This window comes from Macaca thibetana, chromosome 14, assembly GCF_024542745.1.
Source record: "Macaca thibetana thibetana isolate TM-01 chromosome 14, ASM2454274v1, whole genome shotgun sequence".
NCBI lineage: Eukaryota > Metazoa > Chordata > Mammalia > Primates > Cercopithecidae > Macaca > Macaca thibetana.
Genome location: NC_065591.1, coordinates 117,369,270 through 117,393,383, shown reverse-complemented (window position 1 = coordinate 117,393,383; position 24,114 = coordinate 117,369,270). Strand labels below are relative to the sequence as shown.

The window sequence follows — 24,114 nt, the reverse complement described above, 5'->3', positions numbered from 1 at the left end:
TGTGATCATAGCCTCAGATGCTTCTCAACTGGAGCAAACTCAAGCAAGCTGTTTGAAAACATTTTGAAAACCTCCCAGCCAGAAGGAAACCTTGCTCTAGCAGTACAGAGCAGCTCAAGGAAGAGGCAGTGAGTGGTGTGCCCCACATGGCCTCTGTGTGGCTTGAAATTAACTCCTTTTTTCCCATTTGCTGATTTTCTTTGCAGTTTTTATTCTTTGCAAACACTTTATAGCAACGAACACGTGAAAGAAAGTCACCCACACTCTTATCAGCCCTATAATTTGTCAAATGGCTTTGTGTTTCTAAGTTTCTTGCCTATACACATACCTTTTATTTTTATTTTTTTATTTTCTGAGACTGAGTCTCACTCTGTTGCCCAAGTTGGAGTGCAGTGGCGTGATCTTGGCTCACTGCAACTTCCGTCTCCCTGGATCAAGCAATTCTCGTACCTCAGCCTCCCGAGTAGATGGGACCACCACGCCCAGCTAATTTTTGTATTTTTAGCAGACAAGGGGTTTCATCATGTTGGCCAGGGTGGTCTTGAACTCCTGACCTCTGGTGATCCACCTGACTCGGCCTCCCAAAGTGCTGGGGTTACAGGCATGAGCCACTGCACCTGACCTGTACACATAGCTTTAAAGCATAACTGTGACCAGGATTCTAGAACCGCCTAACCCCACTCTCCTTTTTTTCAGCCAAGAATCCTCACCTAGATCCGTGATCTAAAACTTTGCTACTCAAAGTGTGGTCTGGAAACTAGTGGCAGCACCACCCCAGACCTACTAAGCCAGAAATCTGCAGGTGAACGAGATCCCCAGTGGATCATATTTATGTTAAAGTTTGAGATAGAGTGCTCTAAAACAGAGATCCCCAACCTTTCTGGCACCAGGGATTGGTTTTGTGGGAGACAATTTTTCCATGGACAGGGGTGTGGGGGGAATGGGTTTGGGATGATTCAGGTGCATTACATTTATTGTGCACTTTAATTTCTATTATTACATTGTAATATAGAATGAAATAATTATACAGCTCATCATAATGTAGACTCAGTGGGAGCCCTGAGCTTGTTTTTTTGCAACTAGATGGTCCTATCTTGGTGATGGGAGACAGCGACAGATCATCAGCATTAGATTCTCATAAGGAGCACGCAACCCAGATCCCTCGCACGCGCAGTTCACGATAGGGTTTTGTGCTCCTATAGGAATCAAATGGCGCTGCTGATCTGACAGGAGGCAGAGCTCAGGTGGTAATGTGAGTGATGGGGAGCGGCTGTAAATACAGACGAAGCTTCGCTCGCTCACCTGCCACAAACCTCCTGCTGGGCAGCCCAGTACCGGTCAGTGACCCGGGGGTTGGGAACCCCTGCTGTAAAACACATTAGCTAAGACAAAACTCTACCACGAATTGGGGTTACACAATTTCCTCCTTCCCTCCCTCTTCCCATAGTTGTGGAACATCTGGGGAGTGCTAGGAACTGGGTTGGGTGCTGGGCCTGACAGAGAGCCAGGTCCATTACAAATGGTCTCTACCTTCAAGCCATTTAGGCCTGTCAGAGGCTGAAGCATGATAGCACCGTGGTGTCAGGGAGGAATAGGACTGAACAGCTGGAAGAATCCTGGGGAGGTGGGGCCAGGGCAGGCGATGTGGCTTTGTCCATGGCCACAGAGCAGGTTCATGGGCAGGCAGGACTCGAGCCTAAGCTTCCTCCTGTCAAGTGCACTCGCTCTTGGCTGGCAGAATTCGGACCCTTGGCAGAGAAGTTGGCATGTGGGGATGCACAGAAATGAAATGCCCGAGGTTGCTGCCAGGTCCTCCTCCATCAGGCGAGCCCCTGGAGACCACCTCAGCACCCACCCTCCCTGCCTCTCCCCTCGGCTAGCACAGCCTCTTGCTCAGGTGTCTAAGGGGATTTGCTCCTAGCATATCTCCTGACCTTTTTGAGACAAGGAAGATCCAGCATGTGATTCAAAACTGTAAAGAAATCTATTCTCCACAAAGTAATGTATGCACTGAATACATTACTCCTGCCAAATGGATGCCATCAAATAAAATATCAAAGGAACTTTTGGAAATTGGTTAAATGGATCTAAAACTAATCTTGAGGAATAAACTGGTAATGACATTTTTTCAAATATGAGAGATAATGAAAACAGCCAGGAGGGGGAGCAAGTCCTTAAAACAAAACACATTGTATAACAATAATACACAAAACTGTGGTGTTGGCCCAAGAATAAACTGGAATTAAGTAGATACCCAGAATCTTGTTTTATGTGTTTTGAGGTATGTAGAAATTTAATATGATAAGGGAGATATAAGAATAGGAAATAGAGGTTTCTCAGTGATATACCTCACACCAGAACAAATTACAGATGGACTAAAGCTGAGTATCTTTTTAAAGATAAAAATCACAATAACTAAAAATAAAATTAAACATATTTTCTAGAGCAGTGCTAATATTCTAGAACCAGTAGAGAATCAATTATTAATATATTTCATTACAAAAAATTAAATAATTTTGTGTGAAACAACTATAACACATTTTAAAATGCAATCAGACTGAGACAGACAATATGTTGTCAGTAAAATAGAAGGTTAATGTCTTTATTTTATTTGGAAAAATAAATTCACACATATATTTCACACAACTGGACAAAGAAAACATTAACATCTCACAAGATAAAAGGGCAAAAAACACTACAGATTCTTTTCAAATGATGAACCACTTTAAAAAATATAATCTTGTTTGTTTGAAGAGAAACATAAACCAAAAAAGTTACCAAGCAATTTTAAAATGAAAATATCCCTTGCTGGTCAAGGTGAGGTGAATTTGGTGTGAAACTATATATTAGTACAGCCACAGTCTATTGAATGCAATGTAGCCCTAACAGAATCTGTTAAAATGCTTCTAGTTTTTGACCTGGTACTTGCACTTAATGTCTCTAATCTTAAGAAATAATTCGGAATATTGGGCGAGAAGGTATTTGCTGCAGTATGATTTATAATTTAAGCTTTGGAAAAATGAACATCCCATAAATGTTCGACAAAGACAGCTACATGCATATTAATCCCAAAGACTGTGTGGCAACATGAAAAAAACACTTGAATGTTTCAACTAAAAAGATATAACACTATAATTAACCACAAATGTTTATATTAAAGTGAACAGGACTGTATCAAGCTGATAATTTTTATGATAAAGTCATTAGATTTTTGATATTTTGCTCTACTTTGTTTGCTGTTTCATTGCTTTTACAATGTGAACATTACATTAAAAATAATCCACATTCAGCATAAGCTTGATATAAAGAGATGGTCACATGGGGAAGGAACCAATGCATCTGAAAACTAAGACAGGGTGCAATTAGAAGTTAATCACCCCATTTTCATTTGTGGAAAACAATCTTCTTTTGTGCAAAGCTTCTCTGACTCATGTTCCTCCACCTGTGTAGCTATTCTGTGTAGGGTCATGGAAACATGGTATCTTAGAATGGACAGAGTCTCTGAGATCATTTTATTCCAACTCCTGGTAATTCAAGAACCAGAACTACAGCATCTGTTACAAGTAACTATTCATCTTGATTGATTGAATGCTTTCAGGAATGGGGAGTTCACCACCTCACAAAGCGGCCTGCTCAGTCTGTGCCTTCTAAATCATGCCTGAGGCCATTATACATGACTATTATTCAGAGGAATGTAACCGAAAGCAGAGATTTCAAGCCATGATCACAAACTTAAGGAACTGGAGTGAGGCAGTACCATTCTTTCTAGCAACAGAAAAATATTAAGCTCAAAATAGGAGACCACCCTCATTTATGAAAATTATATTCTAGAAACTGGAATAGAGAAACCCATGGTTATTCTACTGAATATAAATAATTACGGGCAAAGGTTAATTCCCAAAGAAAAATGCTACAGATAGTTGTCATGCTTCTCTAGAGACTTATTAAAACTTTCAGTTCTTCTGAATATAAGAGGGAGAGAGCCCCTCTTCAGAGCTCATTTTTATTGTATCAGAGCCTCTGGCTCTTTCTAACCTCAGCAGAAGTGGAAGTCTGATAAACTGGTAAAGCAGGGCCAGGCAGTTCCAGACATGGGCTCGTGGGACCCGCTGTGGGTTTGCCAAACACAGTGGGACATCTCTTAGGCAAGAATCATCCCAGTTCAGGTGTGTTTTCTGTATTTCGCTAGAAGAATCTAAAAGTTTAATGTTTAAAGGGAGATGGAAAATCCACATTAAAAATGGAGAATGGTGCTTCAGCCCCACCCACATTTAAAACTGATAGTTTGCAAAGCAGTAAGAGAAATCAGCCAATGGCTCAAACAGCATCTCTCCTGGCAGACACCAGGCAACACAGTGAGGGGCAGCGAAGGAGGGTGTGGGAAGTCCAGGCACATCCTTCTGAGGGACCCCGGTGGCACAGGAAGGTGGCAAGGGATAAGGCAGAACCCCGAGAGTGAAAACATCAACCTGGGGATGTGAGCAGCAGAACAGGAAGAGGAGTCAGCAGACAGAAATGAGGAGAGGCTGGGCGCAGTGACTTACGCCTGTAATCTCAGCACTTTGGGAAGCCAAGGCGTGTGGATCACCTGAGGTCAGGAGTTTGAGACCAGCCTGACCAATACGGTGAAACCCCATCTCTACTAAAAAACATACAAAAATAAGCCAGGCGTAGTGGCATGTGCCTGTAGCCCCAGCTACTCTGGAGGCTGAGACAGGAGAATTGCTTGAATCGGGGAGGCAGAGGTTGAGGTGCCGAGATCATGCCACCGCACTCCAGCCTGGGCAACACAGTGAGACTCCATCTCAAAAAAAAAAAAAAAAAAAAAAAAAAAAAAAAGAGGGAGAGAGAAGGGAAAAACGTCAAATTCTCTCAGCCACGGATTAGTGAAAGTATAGAAAATGTTGGGGTTGAGTGCCTCTTGGATTCTTTCTAGAGCAAAAAGTTGGATTCCCTGTAGCATAGAACAAGACTGATGATTTCATAGTTTGTGGGTTAATATGATATGAGGGTCTTGGATATACATCATTATTCCCCAGAAGTAATGGAGAGTTGAAGTGAGAGGGTTAGGATTGAAGCAGATCTGACCTTTCTGTTAGTCCCTTGGGAAAAGCAGTATGTGCCAGACGGCTGGGCTCCTGAAGACCCTCCTGCAAGGCTGAGCATGATGGGCTGTCTGTACAATGTGAGTGAGAACAGAGTAATGCCCCCTGGTTCAGAGAGCAAAGTGCAGGCCCATCCCAACAGCTGGACTGCTCTGCATGGGTTCTCTTTCTAATCTAGGTCCTGACTTGAATCAAAGGGATGGAGACTGAGCCTCTCAGAGGACCAGGAACCAAGCCAAGGCTTGACAAAACCAGCCTGTCTTTCTGGTGTCTGGAAAGGTACTGCTCATCATCCACCGCCCCCATCACTCCTCTAAGATTTTCCACTGTTGGTCATATGTGCAGAGACTGCCAGCAGCTTTCATGGTGACCGAGCTTTGCTGAGGAGGATCAACACTTTCTCATGACCAAAAGCAATAATGTCTCTTGAGAAGCAGCTGTCACACATTCTACCAGACTATGACCAACTCATTTGCCTTTCCTATTATTAATGGTTGCCTTAGATCCAGCACCTAACATCATAGCAGCCGTGTTCCAGGCGAGGTGTTCACTCACCCACTGGAAATCACAGTCCTGCTCTACGTAATCATGAATTTCACTATGCTAACAGTATTAAGCTGGCCAAGGTCAACTTAATGGATTTGGTTTAGTCTTTGGTGCCAAGAAATATACAGCTGATTAACCCAGCTCACAGTTGCACTGAAATCACCTGGTGTTTCCTTGCCTCTTTATCTACTTTGTCCTCAGACAGGCATTGAGAGAGATGACCTTGGCCAAGCCATGCAGGAAGACGGGAAAATTGCTTACAGCTCTGACAAGGAACTGCACCCTGCAGAAAACAGCCTTTGGATTGTTGACTCACCAAACTAGCCAGTTCGTGTTAATGCAGCTGTGACACAGGATGGCTTTGCTGCCTCCTAGGTGGCGAGACAAAGGGATGCGAGGAGGGCGCAAAGGGGAATGCAGAAAAATGCCCAATGCATGCAGACCCGTGGGAACAGCTGCCCAACAGAAATTACTGAGGACACTCGTGAGGGTAAATGGCGGAGATCTTACCAGAGTTTGAACTGGAAAGGGAAGTGGTGAAGTTTTGTTTAGGACACCCCAAGGCTGAGCTGAGCATGGTGGAAAGTCCAAATCGATTCTCGAATAGTAAGAGAACAAAGTATCTGGATACACTTACCACGCTCATTCATCCTGTGCCATATAATTGGGGTTCAAAACTAGGATGGAAAACCTCAAAAAAAATTATTAGTGAATGAGGAAGTGGCAAAAGAAAAAAAATTTACTCAATAAAGACAAAAGTTCCTTGGGCGCCTAGGATGCACTGGGCACTGTGTTAGGGGTATTGAGTGGACAAGAGTGATCACCAGCTTCCAGTCCAGAGAGGAGGGCAGATGTAGGATAAGGAGAACCAGAATGGACACCGAGCAGCAGGCGTTCCACGTCTTACAAGTTTTGTCCCCGAGGGCCTTTCTGCCTGAGGGTCTCCCCCTGAGACGGCCGTCATCAGTACCACTGCTCTACCTGTGCTTGCGGCTCCCTTATGGAAGTGGGTATTTCTGAGCTCTGCCCTCGGAGAGTCTGGTTTCATCTGCATGTGGAAGGAAATCTGTATTTTGTTCCCCAGGCTCTCCAGGTAATTATGATGAGCTGTGTCTGGAACACTTCCTCTCATAGACTCAGGTTAGAAAGTTGCTGGGAAGTCCACGCTGAGAAGGCACAGCTGAATACACCCTGCACTCCTGTAGTAGATCCTGAGTGTCCTCTCCTCTCGAAGCTGGCCTAGATGGTACTAGGGTCCCTCCTCTGTGCTACAGTAGTGACCTGGGCCCGCTTGCTTTTGCACAGTCTGTTATCATGCTGGCTCATTCTAGGTCTTTGCCATTAGGCTCTGAATTCCAACATGGCTGTTGTATCTCACTCACCTCCTTTTCCCTGGTGTTTACCATAAAGGGTACGCAATAAATATCTGTTGCTAAATGAGGCAGCGTTTTTTTTCTTTTTTTGAGACAGAGTCTTACTCTGTCGCCCAGGCTGGAGTGCAGTGGCATGATCTCAGCTCACTGCAACCTCGTCCTCCCAGGTTCAAGTGATTCTCCTGCCTCAGCCTCCTGAGTAGCTGGGATTACAGGCACGCACCACCACCCCTGGCTAATTTTTGTATTTTTAGTAGAGAAGGGGTTTTACCATGTTGGTAAGGCTGGTCTTGAACGCCTGACCTTGTGATCCGCCCGCCTTGACCTCCCAAAGTGCTAGGATTACAGGTGCGAGCCACTGCACCCAGTCACGTGATGATTTTTATGTATTTCTGAGCCCTGCTTTCTGGGAGAAAACACGGGCAGGGTGACATGGAAGAGGAATATCAAAATAGATATGCCAGGAACCACCATCCCACCGGTGACAGGGGCGCTCACTGCAGCCACTGGTGCAGTCTGGTGCCGTGACAGAGCTGGTATCGGTGCTCTGGCTGCAAGATCTGCTTCAGCTTTCTGGGAGACTCTCATTTACCCCATTTTCTCAAGCTCACTACACTTTACTTTTGAGTAGGAAATACGAAAAATTAAAACGTATCTCAATGGGACTTGTGGGAAAATGTCCAGGATTCTCAGATATACCTTTAAATGCTTAAAAACAAAAAAAAATTTTGCTCTCTGAAATGTTACTTCTTTAATAGGGTATGTGGGGTTTTTTTACCCTCCACCAACTGCTTTTAAGAAATGCCCATCGCCTGTAGTCCCAGCTACTCGGGAGGCTGAGGCAGGAGAATGGCGTAAACCCGGGAGGCGGAGCTTGCAGTGAGCTGAGATCCGGCCACTGCACTCCAGACTGGGTGACAGAGCGAGACTCTGTCTCAAAGAAAAAAAAAAAGAAATGCCCATATTAAAGCCACACTTTTAGAGACCATGAAATAAATGATGAGGGAGAAATCTTCTCTAATTTGAAGACAGTAAGAAGCAAAATAGAAAAATATTCTGAAATTCTGTATGTCCCTTGAAACATTAAAGAAGCAAAATAGTCTTTCTTCCTAATGGTTTCACTTTTTAAAAGTTTTAATCTGTACTTTCACTTAAGAACACGCACGTGCATGCATGGGGGAGTTTAAGGTGAGGAGTGCAGAAAGGCATAAATGGCTGGAAAGGGCGCCTGTGAATGAGGTCTGAGGACACCGGGCTTTTTCCTACCCACTCAGCTTCCAAAATCAGCGAAGCTCTACCGCCCCCTCGTGACACAGGAAGATGCTCCCAAGAGGCACGATCTGCTCAGATTGTAAAAACCAAATCCAAAAACACACAGAAGCCCACATTGAGATATTACCTGTACAAAGATTAGAATAAGAAATAATCTTGCTTTTTTTTTTTATTCAAAAGGATCACAAGCTTCACATCAATTTGGTTTCAAAAAGACCTCATGTCTTAACACTAAGTACAGTGACATTTATTTTGCCATCTGTGACAATTTCATGTTGAAAAAGCCTCAACATAAAAAAACTACCTTCAAAACCCACTGAGATGTTCTCACATAAACTAGGATACTGCACAAACAATAAAGTTCTTTCTTCAATAGTCAATCTTTTCAATTTCATCCATGTCTTCAGCGTTGAGTTGTTTAATACTGCTGTCTAAAAGAACGAAAGAGAACAGAACCAGTCTTACATCAGGGTCTAACTGGAACTTCATTCCATCCAGATTTCTGAAGACAGTGATACCTTGTATAGAAAGCCCTGATATAGGAACATGAGGAAGGAAGGGTGTCAAAGTCACTGACCAATACTAACTCAAACAGCATCAAATGCCACAGACCATGAAATGTATGTATCTAGATATGCTGGGGCAAAGAAGGCCAGAGTGGAAGTGAGGAGAGCCTGGGAGGGACTGAGGCTCTTCTACTGCAGTCACTTCCTGAGACCAGGGCCTTAGGAGCTCACCATAGCGACAGTGGCCTTAATGCATCTTCCTCACCCTGTCCTCCCCAGTTAGCCTAACACAGGGGCACTTAACCTACTTCCCTGAAAGGTCAGTGGATGTGCTACAGTCAGTCTACCAACCTATGAAAATTATATTCCAAATGGCATGTGTGTGCCTGTGTGCACTTCCCTGGGGAGAGCGCTTATTGCTTTCTACAAAGGTTAAGTACCACTGTCCTGGCAGGTGTTCCTCCTCCCCTGCTCCCCAGCCAGATCCATGGGCTTTGGGGCATGCGACAATTTGAGCCATGGGACCTTTGGAGTTTCCATCAGAGAAATCCGCCAGTCCAGAGTTCCAGCAGGCCGTCATCAGAGCCTGCCTTGTTTAGATGGGGGGCTGAAGTCACAGACTTCAGAATTTAGGACTTTCCCGCTTGGGAGGGTGGGCAAGAGGAGGGAAAAAGCATAAGTAAAAGAGAACTGAAGAGAATCTTAAAGGATGTTACTACTTGCTTAGGGGATTTCTTTATAAGATGTGAAAATCTGCTCCACAATCTGCTCTGCCTTCACAAGATGTGAAATTCTGACTGCAGAATGAGTTATAACATCTAAATCTGAGCTCTATTTTTTTTTTTTTTTTTCTGAGATGCAGTCTAGGTCTTTTGCCAGGATGGAGTGCAGTTGTGCGACCTCAGCTCACTGCAACCTCTGCCTCCCGGGTTCAAGTGATTCTCCTGCCTCAGCCTCCCCAGCAGCTAGGACCACAGGTGCCCACCACCACGCCCAGCTAATTTTTGTATTTTTAGTAGAGATGGGGTTTCACCATGTCGGCCAGGATGGTCCGGATTTCCTGACCTCGTGATCTGACCACCTTGACCTCCCAAAGTGCTGGGATTACAGGTGTAAGCCACCACACCCAGCCTGAGCTCATATTAATTCTACTTGATCAAAATAATTTTAATTACCATACAAGCACTATTTAATCATCTGTCTCATATTAGAACCGTGGTCCTGTGAAGTAGAGGCCTTCCAGTTCATGCATTCTGCTGCCACTACTCTTATGAGCTCTCCAGCACACATCATGGCTGTCAGACCGGCAGGTCTACAGGTCATATTGTGAGGGTGGTGCTACTTACTAAAGTGGTCCTGGATTTTCATGAGCGAGGGCAGCTTATCCACTTCAATCATGTTGAAGGCAAGGCCCTTCTTCCCAAAGCGCCCTGTCCGCCCTATGCGGTGGAGGTAGGTCTCATAGTCTGGCTCCTCTCCTTGTTTTACAGGGAGATCAAAGTTCACAACAATCGTGACCTGCTTCACATCAATCCCTAGAAGAGGAAAAACACCACAGGGTCCTGCAAGGCTTTCCTCAGGACACGGGCCATTCAAGTACCATGTTTGCCAAGGGAATTCGTATTTATAGAGAAAATTTAGAAATCCAACCTGGGCGTATGTAATTGAGACAGGTACTTTGGTTAGGAAGTTTGCTTGCATGCTGTGATGTCTTGATGCTACATAAGAGTGTCCATAGAGAATGCTACAGAAATGTAAATATACACAAAGCATGTGTGTGTGTGTGTGTGTGTGTGTGTGTGTGGTGGAGAGGTGCCCTTGCCAAGCCCACAGAGCCACCTTCTCATCTCTGCTCCTGCTGTCCCAAGTCCCCAGCAGGCCCCGTAGTCTCACACCCGCTTACCCATCATGGGGCTCTGGCTCTGCTCCATTTCATGGCTACTGTTCTGGTCAGGTCTTTTCAAGCCCTTACCTCAGTGGTTACACCAACTTCCAGACTGATTTCTCACCACTCTCTTCCCCTACTCCCCTCATCTCTCCTATGATGGTCACCAGAGCAATGTCCAGCACACCTGTGTTCAAAACCCACTGCCCAAATTGTACAGGAAAAGTACAAGCAATTCAAGACCTCAAACCACCTAAAGACTCATCTCTTTCTCTCCTGACTCACAAATACCACACTCCAGTCAAGGTCTGGCCATTTCCTGAACAAACGTAAATTCTCATTCAACTGAACTGCTACCCTTCCTGCAAAACTTTTCTTTTTCTCTTCTCCTTCTTCTTCTTTTTTTTTTCTTTTTGAGATGGAGTCTCGCTCTGTAACCCAGGTTGGAGTGCAGTGGTACGATCTTGGTTCACTGCTACCTCTGCCTCCCAGGTTCAAGTGATTCTCCCGTCTCAGCCTCCTGAGTAGCTGGGATTACAGGTGCCCATCACTATGTCTGGCTAATTTTTGTATTTTTAGTAGAGACGCAGTTTCACCATGTTGGTCAGGCTGGTCTTGAACTCCTGACCTTAAGCAATCCACCCACCTCGGCCTCCCAAAGTGTTGGGATTACAGGCGTGAGCCACCGCACCCGCCCTGCAAAACCTTTCAGATTGAAGGCTGCCTCGGAAGACTTCTGCAGTTCCCCTCCCCGCTGTGCCTTCCTTCTCAACATTAACAAGCTGTCCAGGTCAGGATCCTCGCGCTCCTTGCACTGTGCCTTGACCTGGAGCTCTCTGTGCCTTCCTTCCTCTAGGGTCTAGAGTTATGCTGTCCAATATGGTAAACGTTAGCACCATGTGGCTATATTTAAATTAAATAAAATTAAAAATTCGTTTGTCAATCACACTAGCCACATTTCAAGTGCTCAAGAGCCAATATGGTTAGTGGAAAAATTCAGTTCCTCAATCACACAAACCACATTTCAAGTGCTCAAGAGCCAATATGGCTAGTGGCTACCAACTGAAGAGCAGAGAATAGAACATCTCCATCACTGCAGAAAGCTCTATTGAATAGCACCAGTGTAGAGAGGTGAGAGCCTAGGCTGTGAGCTCCTAAGGGATAGGAACCTCATCCTTTTTTCAGGATACTCTTCCCAAGAGCAGAGCTCAGCATCTACTCCTAGCACGGCAGGTTGTCAGTTCTGTGTGCTAAACTAAGAATTAACCAGGAAATGTGGTCTGAGTATGGAGTCCAAGCAATGATTTAGGAGGGATGAAGAATGTAGGAAGACCCTTCTCTTGAAAAAACTAAGGATTTTTTTTTTCACCAGTAGTCAACACTTTTAAAATTAGAAACTCCACAGAGATGCTCAACATCATTAATTATCAGAGAAATGCAACTTAAAACCACAATAAGATCCCAGCATACATCTCCTAGAATGGTTAAAATTAAGAGTGACGTTAGCAATTGCTGGCAACTGGAAGAGTTTTACAGCTTCTTATAAAGCTAAATGTATACTTATCACAGGACCCAACAATCCCACTCCTAGATATTTACCCAAGAGAAATGAAAGTATATCTCTAAATAAAGACCTACACATGAATTTTTATTACTGCCTTGTTAAGTATAGCCCCAACTGAAAGCAATCCAAATGTCCATCAACTGGTGAACAGATGAACTATCAATAGAATACTATCAGTAATTAAAAGGAAATGAACTGCTGGTGCATGTAATAATACTAATGAAATTCATTAGTATTATTATGAGCATTATGTCAGGTGGAAGAAGTTACACAAAGGCTATATATAGTATGATTTGATTCTGTGTCTCCAAAAATATGGAGACAGAAATCTGATCAGTAGGTGCCAGGGGCCATGGGATGGGAAGGGAGACTGGCTGAAAAGGAGTGTGAGGAAACTGGGGAGATGGAGATGCTCTATTTTTTGATGACAGTGATAGCTGCATGATTGCATGTTTGTCGAAACTCACAAAACTACACACTTAAAAAGAATGCATCTTATCATATGCACATTAGAACTCAAGACCTGACTTTAAACACACACCTCGAGCGCAAACATTAGTTGTTATGAGAACCTTCTCTTTCCCATCCCGAAACCTCTGAATGATGGAAGCTCGCTGCTCCACGGTCAGTTCCCCGCTCAACAAAGACACCTGGTGGCCATCCTGTATCATCTCCACGGTCAACCACTTAGCGTTTCGACGAGTCTATGTAAAAAAGCAAAACCCACCACAGCACCCCAAGATTAAGCAGAGCAGCCTAGCTGTGCTTGTGACACCATGCATGCAGGGCGGGGGTAGGAGAGGGCTGCAGAGGAGTTTAGTTTCACCTCTCCCTCAGTCCTCAAGGGCCTTAAAATGTGGCATGGCATCCTCCCCCCTGTCTGTGCTTCTAACGCCACATCCTCTCCACCAGTCAGACCTCTGGCTTTCTCACCCATGAAACAGAGATAAATGTGCTACATCTACCTCACATGTGCTATGATGACAAAATGATATCATGTAACAATGGCAACAACAGACACTCTAAGAGTGCTTGTTTCCCATGTGCCAGACATCTGGCTAAAATCTTTACGTGCATTACTGTGAGGGTCATGTGTTTTCACAACAAATTAATGAAGTAGCAACCTAGTTTCATTTAAAAAATTAAAAACAGGCCAGGTGCGGTGGCTCACACCTGTAATCCCAGCACTTTGGGAGGCCGAGGCGGGTGGATTACCTGAGGTCGGAAGTTCGAGACCAGCCTGGCCAGCATGGTGAAACCCCGTCTACACTAAAAAAAATACAAAAATTAGCCGGGTGTGGTGGCAGGCACCTGTAGGCTCAGCTACTCGGGAAGTTGAGGCAGGAGAATCGTTTGAACCCAGGGGGCGGAGACTGCAGTGAGCTGAGATCACGCCATTGCACTCCAGCCTGGGCAGCAGAGTGAGACTCCATCACAAAAAAAATAAAAAATAAATAAATAAATAAAATGAAAACAGACAAAACTCTCAAAGCTTAAAAATGTTATGTAACTTGCCTAAGGTTGCATGGTTAGCCAGTGGCAGAGCTTTCTTTTATTCTACAAATATGTTTTTGGTGCTGTCCACGCGCCAGACAGGTGCTGGTCTAGTGCAGTGGATATGGGAGTGAATGAGAGAGAGGAGACCCTGCTCTCATGAAGCTTAGAGTGTTTACGGGGTAGTGAGAAAATAAAACACATGAACATGAGAATGTCAGAAGGCAAAAAGCAAACATAAAAATGGGGTGCTGTTAATAATGAATAACATCCTTCACCGGATAAAGGGTGTCTGTACAAGGTACAATAAACATAAACTGAAATGGGGAAGTGTTAGAAGCAGTCCCTCTAAAAGAAGGCCCCGTGTTTAACATCACTTTGAAGATCCTATTCCATTAACCTTTTTACGTTTCACCCATAAAATACAGGTAATTTCTATTTAGAGCTGTTCTGAAGATTAAACTGGAGACACACAAGAAGTGCTGAACATCGTGCCTGGCTATAGGGCGCTTGTTATCGTCCCCCACCTCTGCCTGTAGACATATCTGGCACGATGAAGACACACCCACAGAGTGTACCTGGCAGAAGATGATGGCCTGGCCAATGGTGATGCTGCCATAAATGTTGCACAGAGCTTGGTATTTGTCTTTCCTGTGCTCACACAACACGTAATATTGCCGGATGTTGTTCAGGGTAAGCTCCTCTTTGCGTAACTTGATAACATTAGGGTCAGGGATGATTCGTTCAGCAAAGTGCCACACAGAGTCCTCAAAGGTTGCTGAAAAGAGGAGCATTTGGCATTCGGAGGGTAGAGCTCTGTGACAGAGGAGAGAAGGCTGTCACCCAGCTGCCACCCCGTCACTCTTCTTCAAGCACTTCATGCCACTGCCATCAGCCGCTGCACGCACCCGTTCCACGTGAGGTGCTGCCTGCAACGACCAGCTGTATCTCCAGGCAGATAGCCAAGGTCCTGCCCCTCCTTGCCACCAAGAATTTAGAAAAGTATATAAACAGAATGTAGAGCTTAGGGCAAAGTTTAGATATATATTCTGGAGGGTCTGAGGTTTCTCACGCCAATTTCCTCTTTAGGAGAGGCAGACTCACACAGTCACAAGAGGGGTAGACTAGATGCTCTTTATAGTTATAATCTCACACAAAGGTAAATGGAGACGAAGGAAACAGAGCCAGTTATTTGACAGCAGGCATTATATATCTTGGGAGGGAAAGAACAGCCACAACTAACTTGATTCAGAATGGGAAGAACTAGATACAAATTAAAGGGAAGCAACAGGGGAAAATACAGTGACTTAAAAAAAAAAGGTCATAAATAAAAGCTTGGAGATCAGGGTGTCATTAAACTTTTCAGTAACAACAGCAGAAGCTGAGGATATTAATTATATATATAATTATTTTTAAAAACTTTTCTGTTTTCAACATTTCTCTGAATTTAGAGAGAGAATGACATAGGATTCCTATCCAGGCAAACTATTAGCCAAAAGATCAAATTTACCGGTATAATAAGGACATTTTCAGACATGTAAGGGCTGAAAAATAAATCTCTTTTATATTATTTTTCAGGAAGACATTAGAAAATATACTCCAGCATACTGAGGAAGTACTCCAAGAGAAACGACCCAAGATATAGGAGATTTAAAACTTAAGTGAGCAAAGGAAAGACCCCATGATGACAGCTGTACAGCAGATCCACCAGACTGAAGCTGGACAGAGGGAGCTTGGAATATCGGCAGGAAAAAAGAGAAATGGATGGATTTTTTTTTTTTTTTTTTTTTTTTTTTTTTTGAGATGGAGTCTCACTCCATCACCCAGGCTGGAGTGCAGTGGCGCGATCTCCGTTCAGTGCAAGCTCCGCCTCCCGGGTTCACGCCATTCTCCTGCCTCAGCCTCCCGAGGAGCTGGGACTACAGGCGCCCACCACCACGCCCGGCTAATTTTTTGTATTTTTAGTAGAGACAGGGTTTCACTGTGTTAGCCAGGATGGTCTCGATATCCTAGCCTTATGATCCACCTGCCTCAGCCTCCCAAAGTGTTGGGATTACAGGTGTGAGCCACCGTGCCCAGCCGAGAAATGGATGGATTTTTAAATTTTATTTTACTATTTGGAGATATCAGACATATGACACATATGACAGAATAGCTATGGGAAAATTAAAGATCCTTACACAGTGATACTAACTAAATGAAAAAAAAAAGCAAAAGCAATGATTACTTCTAGAAGAAAAAGCTTTACAAGAAAAGCAGCCCTTTATATTAGTGGTATCTGTATCTGTGGGCTCCACGTCTGTGGATTCAAACAACTGTGGATCAAAAATATTCGGAAAAAAATTGTGCTTGTACTGAATGTATACGGACTTTTTTCTTGTCATTATAAATAATCTAGAAATGATTTAAAGTACACAAGAAGATGTGTATAAGTTATATGTAAATACTATAACATTTTACGTCAGGGACTTGAACATCCACAGATTTTGGTATGTGCAGGGGTTCCAGGAACCAATCCCTTGTGGATACAGAGGGGCAACCGTAATTATAATAATATGCTGTTTGGTTCAGCAGTGAACAATACTTACACTGTCACATGATATCAATACTGACAGTTAATGTGACCTAATTCATGGCATAATTACAGAGAGGTGATGGGGGATAGGAAAGGTAGAATGGGTGGTGTTTTCAAAGAACTCAATTCCCACTTCCTATAATGGGAAATTAGTTGACAATGACTACACATCAGGAAACAGCAGTATGAAAATATTATTTAAAGGTATGAAGGTTAATATCAGAAAAGAAGTATTCTCTTCAGGTTGGAGCAAGGGGTTACTGTTTTTCATTACAAGTCTTTCAATACTAATTGAATTTAACATTGAGTATGTAATACTTCATTAAAAAATACGCGATTCCTAAATCCCACTTACAGAAACTCTCATTCAGTAAGTCTGAGGCTGGGTCCGGTAATCTGTAGTTTTAAATCTCTCAGGTGATCCTGATAGAGAGGCCTAGGAAAACGACACGGCTTTTTACAAATTAAGAGGGAAAGTCAGGACTAGATTACCAGCCTCCTGATCCCACATTACTGTGTCCTCTACTCTATCTCAATTATCCATTGTATTCTCACCAGGCTTTAACAGATCCTCTGCAGAATTTTGGCCAAAATATAGAACATATTGGCAAATTTGGTGCAGATGCACTGTATATTAATAGAGTCCATCGGTAAGCTGTGTTGCAAAAGTAAAGCACTCAGGCAAGATTGCAAACTGAAGAAGCTGGAAAACTATAGCAGTCTGAGGGACTCCTGAACTGGTGAAAATAATGTAAAAACCCAAATTTATTTTAGAGGTGAAGGTGGTGAGGAGTTAAGCAATAAAGAGATCATGTGGAGGAGTAAACAAATGAAATTCCCCATCTGGACAGAAGGCTGAGGAAGAGAGGAGGACTCTGAAGATTACCTTTGAATACGAATACTATGATCTGAGAATCCTTGAGTGTCAATCATCACATCTGCTTCATCCAGGACAAACACACGAATCTTAGTCAAATCAATCAATTTTAGTTTAAAACACCAATCTAGGACAGTCCCAGGAGTGCCAATTATAATCTGTTTAGTGATGTCGGTGCCTCTGGGAACTGGGGAGAAAAAGGTTTTAAGCACTCCTTCAGATGCAAACAACTCCAACAGGTCACAGTTCAGGGCAGTGCAACATAAAGCTCATAAGCAAAAACACAGTTTGCAATAATTTTCCAAGTGGAAACCCTGAGGGTCACTGTGGTTTCTGATTCTGCAAAATTTTTAGGATAAATTTCTGACTTTATCTTAACTTTAACTGTGAAACATGGCACTTCCCCAAACAGAAAATAACCAAAATGTCCATCAATAGGTTACATTAAATAAATTATGAAATATTGGGCAGCTAGTCAAAGGAACAAACAGTATGAAAAAAAGTGCTCCCATTTTTGTAAACACTCAGTGAAAACAAATATAAATATGGGCATTTGTATGTGCTTGTATGAGCTAAAAAAAAAAAAAGCAAAAAACAAAGGCTTGCCTGTTTACTATGTGATCTGTGGGATTACGTTTTTGGAGGGCAATGAAGAACAATTTTCACTTCTATCTTTTCATCTTTTTGTCTTTTAAAGTTTTTTTCTCCATGATAAGCTTATAATAGTTTAATGAAAATCCAAAAATAAAAGCTGTCCTGCACAAAACAACCAAGTCTTGAAGTAAGGACTATACAAAGGACTATACATCCTCTTGCAGGATGTGGAAATGATGTGGCTAACATTTAGTGAGTCCTTACTACGTGCCAGGCATTGCGTACAATGCTTTAACAACGTTATCTCAATTCTGATAACAACTCTGTGACATGAGTGCTATTATTTCCCTCATTTAGAGATGAGAATGCCAAGAAGTTATATAAAATGCTTATTAGCGGTGAAGCCAGGATTTGAAAAATCAGCCAGGACTGGCTTACTGGTACGTACTTCGATTCCCTCGAATGGCATACATCACTTGAACATCCACACAGAATTTTCCCATCTGCTCAACCACACGGCCAGTTTGCAGAGCCAATTCATAAGTAGGAGCTAGGCAGAGGCACTGTGGGATAGAGAGAGAAGCGGGGAGAAAGGTTCTTAAAAGCATCTTTCAAATGTCAACTATAAGAAAAATTTGTATAGGGAGAGACACAGAAAGGAAATTGAAGGTTTTCGTTGAATGAAATATTTTTAATTGGATACAGTTTAATAGTTGACAGATTTGATGTGAATGTTGAGTATGAGAAGAGGAAGGGGCTGAGGAATGGAGAAACAGCTACCTTTTACATATTCCTCTCTAAAGGGTTATTTAGAAACACAAGTTACTAGTCACCCTTTTTGGGGTCGGGGAGGCATAGGAGGGGGAAGAATGAGATGTAGGGAAGCTGGGAATCAATGAATGCAAGGCAAATTACAGTTTGAGCTCTATCCCATAGCTCTCATTTGCTATTAAAAGTCTATTTTTGAGGCTGAGCACAGTGGCTCACATCTGTAATCCCAGCACTTTGGGAGGCTGAGGTGGGTGGATCACCTGGTCAGGAGTTCGAGACTAGCCTGGCCAAAATGGCAAAACCCCATCTCTACTGAAAATACAACAAAATTAGCCAGGCGTAATTGTGGGCGCCTGTAATCCCAGCTACTTGGGAGGCTGAGGCAGGAGAATCACTTGAACCCAGGAGGCAGAGGTTGCAGTGAGCCAAGATTGTACCACTGCACTCCAGCTTGGGTAACAGAGTAAGACTCCATGTCAAAAACAAACAAAAAGAAAAAAACAAAAAAGACTGCCTATTTTGGGAACACTCCTTGCTTGATCCAATCTGTTTATATTATCTATATCTTTATAACACATAATATGATATATATAATATAATATAATATATATAATGGGAAGAATATTCCCCCAAACTCTGTTACTCCATACTCCATAAAAATGATGGTTGCTGATGAATAAAGATGCTGATGGAAAAAACTGGTGATACCTAATGCACTTACATGTGTCAATTAGGAATCTGTGATAGGGAAACATAGCCAAAGTGCTAAAAACACCTTTCACACACATTTTTCAAAATGTGCTCAGGCATAACTTACCCTACATAATTTTTATTGATAATATCAAACCCTAATCATAAATTTCACTGAATTTGTCTAAAATGCGTAAGATTTCCTTTGCCTTACCTATAGCTGACCTGGCTGATCAGAGTGGAAGCTAACTGAGAGTGCCTTGGTGTTCCCCACAGCACTTAATGCATATGGGTACTCGGCTTGTCAGGCAAATAGGGGGAGACGACCAGATACTTTTCACGAGTGGAAACTACACTAGGAAAATGGTAAACCGGGTACCAGTGCCAGTCTTGACTCAGCCACTCTCTGGGGACCTCAAAAAAGACACTTCCCTCTCCAAGCATCAGCGTCCTCCTCTGCTAAAGTGAGGTGGACTACATGACCTTCTGGTCCTGCAGCTAGATGGCTGTAATTACTGCATGCTTAACTTATGCCAGGCACTGTGCTAAAAATGTAAATTACTTCATTAAATCCACATGATGACTTTATTCAATGTTTAATGAGTGGTTTCTACAAGCCAGGCACTGTGCTAGGTATTAGGATTTAAGGCTGAACAGATCAACTATGATACATTCCTTTACAGATGCTATCTTTACAGACAAGGATTAACAGACTGAGATTTACTAACTTGCCTAAGACATTCAGTTAGTAAGTGGGAGGTTCGGATTCAAACTACTCAAGACTCTAAAGCCTGTCCTCTCCATCACTGTCCCATACTGCTGCCCAATGCTCTATGATTTTATGTCTTTTCTAAATATTTTATCACCGTAGTAACCATATTATTGCACAGGAATATCACCTATTACTAAATTAGCACTGGTAGTGCAAGCATTCCCAGTGTTCTCTCAGCCTTGCCTTACCTGTGGGAACAATTCCAAGGCATTAACTCTGCTTAACATTGCCAACACGAATGCCGCTGTCTTTCCTGTTCCCGACTGGCTCTGTGCTATGAGGTTCTGGGGTCTGCAGAAAAGAGAAGACCACTGGGCTAAACTGAATACAAGAGAGTGGACATAAACTGAAAATAAGAAAGTAAACATAACCAAGTTAGAATACCACTACCCTGGAAACTCACGGATGTGCCAGCATCATAGGGAGAGCCATCTCTTGGATTTTGGATGGCCTATTAAATCCCATTGCATAGATTCCTTTTAGTAACTCTTCCTTTCTGTAAAAAAAAAAAAAAAAAATCAAACACAGCTTATAGTTGGTCAGTAGCATCAGAAATACATACCTGAAAGGTGCATTTCTAAATTAAGTCACTTGCCACTGAGCTTAAAACTAGTATTTGGAGATAGATCATTCATACCTCAACTTCCAAACATCAACAATCACACCTGTAGAGCTGGACCACTAAAACAATAAGCTATGCCATAAGTCTAGGCGAAGGACAGTGGTAAAGATCCTAAGCCAAACCTTCTGTTGAACGAAGCAAAAAAGGAAAAACTCATCGGATAAAAAGAATATATCCATTTGCTGAGAGAGTTATATTTTCTGCCTAAACAGAAAACTAAGTGACATTTACTGTTTAGTTCCTTTTCACGAATGATATTGACATTTTTGACAGTAATTTTCAGAAAAGATAAATTTTTATTTAGGTGATTCTTAGATAAGTTCTTTCTAGGAGTAGAAAACACAATATTACTTTATCCTTCTGAGGCAATGTTTCAAAATGCCGCTTTCCTGAGGGTCTTAAGAAAAATGACAAAACGAGGATAAATCAAATGAACTAGAACACTTCAACTTTTAATGGCATGCACATTTGTGTGTGCTTAATTGGTAGAGGGCTGGCAGCCCGTCTTAAATCATGGGTAGGCTTTCTACCACTTAGAAAACGTCTGGGAACTAGGATTTTGGATTTTTACCCTTTACATAAGTAGGCTTCAGCGCTTTTCTTTCTGTTAAAATACATTTTTTAGCGTCAAATGATAAATCCCTAAGGAATGCAAACCCGTTTGTGAAAGTTACTCAGTTTAAGACCATTTGAAACAAAATATAATCAGGAAAGTAAAAGCTTATAACTTATCTACAGTGGGTGAAGTAGGATGTCTGGGTCATTAGAATCTGGGTTCTGATACGGAGAGGGGCAATCTGGCAGTGCTTAGCTTAGCTCTCTATCCCAGGATGAAAATATCTTAACTATCAAAAATGTTCTCAATTTGCCAGGCAACTTGGGTATCCTAATGTTCTTCTTTAGAACATCCTTTCTTCTTCTTCTTCCTTTTTTTTTTTTTTTTTTTTTTTTTTTTGAGACAATGTCTCGCTCTGTCACCCAGGCTGGAGTGCAGTGGTGTGACCTCAGCTTGCTGCAACCTCAGCCTCCTGGGTTCAAGCGATTCTCCTGCCTCAGCTTCCTGAGTAGCTGGGACTACAGGTGCGTGCCACCATGATCGGCTAAGTTTTGTATTTTTAGTAGACACGGGGTTTCTCCATGTCAGCCAGGCTGGTCTCAAGCTCCTGACCCTCGAGTGATCCGCCCTCCTCAGCCTCCCAAGTGTTGGGATTTTCGGCATAAGCCACTGCACCCGGTCTGAGTTATATTTTGATTGCATGGAAATGTGCAAATCTCACTTTAATACTGAATATTAAAACAAAAATTAACCAGGCATGGTGGTGCATGCCTGTAGTCCCAGCTACTTGGGAGGCTGAGGCAGGAGAATCGTTTGAACCTGTCAGGCGGAGGTGCAGTGAGCCGAGATCATGTCACTGCACTCCAGCCTGGGCGACAGAGTGAGACTCTGTCTCAAAAAACAAAAACAAAATATTCAGTATCAGAAAACAAAGAGGAGATCATGATGGTTTTTATTATAAGCAGATTCGTTTGTTCTGTGCTTTTCAGCATTTTTCCCATATTAAAAGAGTAAAAATACTCACAGCCGCAGCTCTTCAAATGTCTTTACTGAGTAAAGTGGAGAGCTGGGATCCTTCTGTAAAACTTCCACACGGTGACTGGATTCTACTAAGGACTGACGGATTAACTTGTTTAAGAGTGAATTAGCTGCCAAATCCACTAGAAAAGCAAAAATAAAAAAGAGGACATCAAGCTTCCTGAATGACAACAAATAAGTTGTTCTTTCTCTTTCAGTGGTTGCATACCAAGCAATTGCACCTATGCTCATTTTTCTTCTAAAAGAAGGTTCCAGAAAGAATGATATAGCACTGAGAATCCGTTCTTTATGAGGATTCAGTTTCTTATGCTCTGTTACTTCACTATCCTCTAACTTCAAAGTAGCCTATGGCCATCTCCATGAGACCAAATCCTTGACAGCTGGAAATTCTGAACCCAATCCCTGCATATTCCATTTCAACTTCCTATAAATAAATATACCTTCTTCCTAATTTAGTGTGTCTCCTGATAGTCACTATAAGAAAACAGGAGCAAAGACAGGCATTTTCCAATTGAGATTATATTATTCACTCACACTATTAAAGTTATAAATGGAAACAGAATGCTAGTAGATACATGCAAATGAATTCATCTCCTACCTACATCATCTTCTTCATCTTCTTTGATGTTATTAATAGAACCATCTGGAAAGGATGGAGGAGAAACAATACAAGTAAAGACAAATGCTGAGCAGAAATGTAAAGGAGACTATTCAATTTTTTCTTCCTGACTCTTCAGTGTCTACTGGCAAGAAGAGTCATTTCATGGAGGAGTGGACGAAATGATTGGGAAGGTAATGGAGAGTGTTGAGTGTCACACTGAAGAACTCGCCCTATCTCACTTGGCAGGGACGGGATGAAAGCAAAGCAATGCTTTTTAATCACTAAGGTTGCTCTGCTTTGCCCTAACAGCACTCACCTATGTTTCGGACTGTAGTACTCTTGACACCCCGAAGGTTCTTCCGGGGGTGGCTGAGGTTTGAAAACTATTGAGAGACACAAATTTCAACCAATATTAGGATGCAAGCCCTCAAGCAGCCCAGTGCTTCCCTACCACAGGGGCTGGGAGGGATTCAGGGAAGGACACCCGGGTATTGCTTCCTTTGCAATATTAGGTAGCAGCAGATTGCTTTCGAAGTTAGGTTTCCTGTATGAATTATCCTAAAATTGGAGATTTTCTGTATTCCCTGTACATGAAGTTTCTCTTTCCTAGGCCTCTAGTTTAGAGTTGGGCAGTACTTGGGGCTCACGGCACCAACAAGGGGAGGAAGGCTAGGAAAGTGCGCTGGCAAATGGATGGAAGCAAGCTGAGGCTTAATGAGCAAATGGGCAGAGTAGAAAACTCGGGGTCCAGCTGGGACTACCAGAGCTGCGTTCCCACCCTGGATTTCCAGGGGTCGTCATTTTTGCCCTTTCTAACCAAAGGTCTTGCCTCTCGTGGGGGTGGGGACGGGGTCTCCCTCTGTGGCCCTCTTCCAAACCCTTCCCGCATCTCCCCTCCAGCATCTGACGCCCCGCTTCGAACGCTCGCGGGCTCTCCCTCCCCTCCCGGCCGATCTCCCTCTGCGAGTGGGAGCTCCACCCCCGCGGCTGTGCACCCCCCGACTCGGTGGCGGTTACGTGGCTGTTCAGCCGCTCGCTCTCCGCCGCCCCTGCGTCGCCTCCCCACAGTAACGACGCCATGGCTGCGATCGCTGCTCCCGCCCCCAGCACGTGCTTCCACCACAGGCGCGAGGCGGTGCTGGCTCTATCCGCTGGCCAATGGGCTTCCGCAGGGGGGCACGCGTCCGCGCCCGCGACCACCGCGGTGCGGCGCGCAGGCGCTGGAGGGCGGGGTGGGGCGTGGGGCGGAGGGCAGAGAGCGCGGCGGAGGGCA

The 24,114-nt window shown here is 43.3% G+C and overlaps 1 protein-coding gene across 2 annotated transcripts in view; it reads right to left on the bottom strand.

Annotated features, from left to right (window-relative positions):
* Positions 1–8,447: 8,447 nt before the first annotated feature.
* Positions 8,448–24,114, bottom strand: part of DDX25 (DEAD-box helicase 25) — a 100,637-nt gene continuing 84,970 nt past the window's right edge. The window contains exons 2-13 of one of the 2 annotated variants that reach the window (XM_050755696.1): positions 23,859–23,931; positions 23,158–23,224; positions 22,839–22,883; positions 22,227–22,362; positions 20,428–20,520; positions 20,213–20,315; positions 18,240–18,354; positions 17,207–17,384; positions 14,324–14,561; positions 12,793–12,955; positions 10,149–10,337; positions 8,448–8,727 (exon numbers count right to left, since the gene is read on the bottom strand). In XM_050755696.1, the coding sequence (XP_050611653.1) occupies positions 8,666–8,727; positions 10,149–10,337; positions 12,793–12,955; positions 14,324–14,561; positions 17,207–17,384; positions 18,240–18,354; positions 20,213–20,315; positions 20,428–20,520; positions 22,227–22,362; positions 22,839–22,883; positions 23,158–23,224; positions 23,859–23,921 (1,452 nt within the window). In that variant the 5' untranslated portion in view covers positions 23,922–23,931 and the 3' untranslated portion in view covers positions 8,448–8,665. Of the gene's footprint in view, positions 8,728–10,148; positions 10,338–12,792; positions 12,956–14,323; positions 14,562–17,206; positions 17,385–18,239; positions 18,355–20,212; positions 20,316–20,427; positions 20,521–22,226; positions 22,363–22,838; positions 22,884–23,157; positions 23,225–23,858; positions 24,061–24,114 lie in introns of those variants that run through there. The other variant, XM_050755695.1, reaches the window with a different exon arrangement.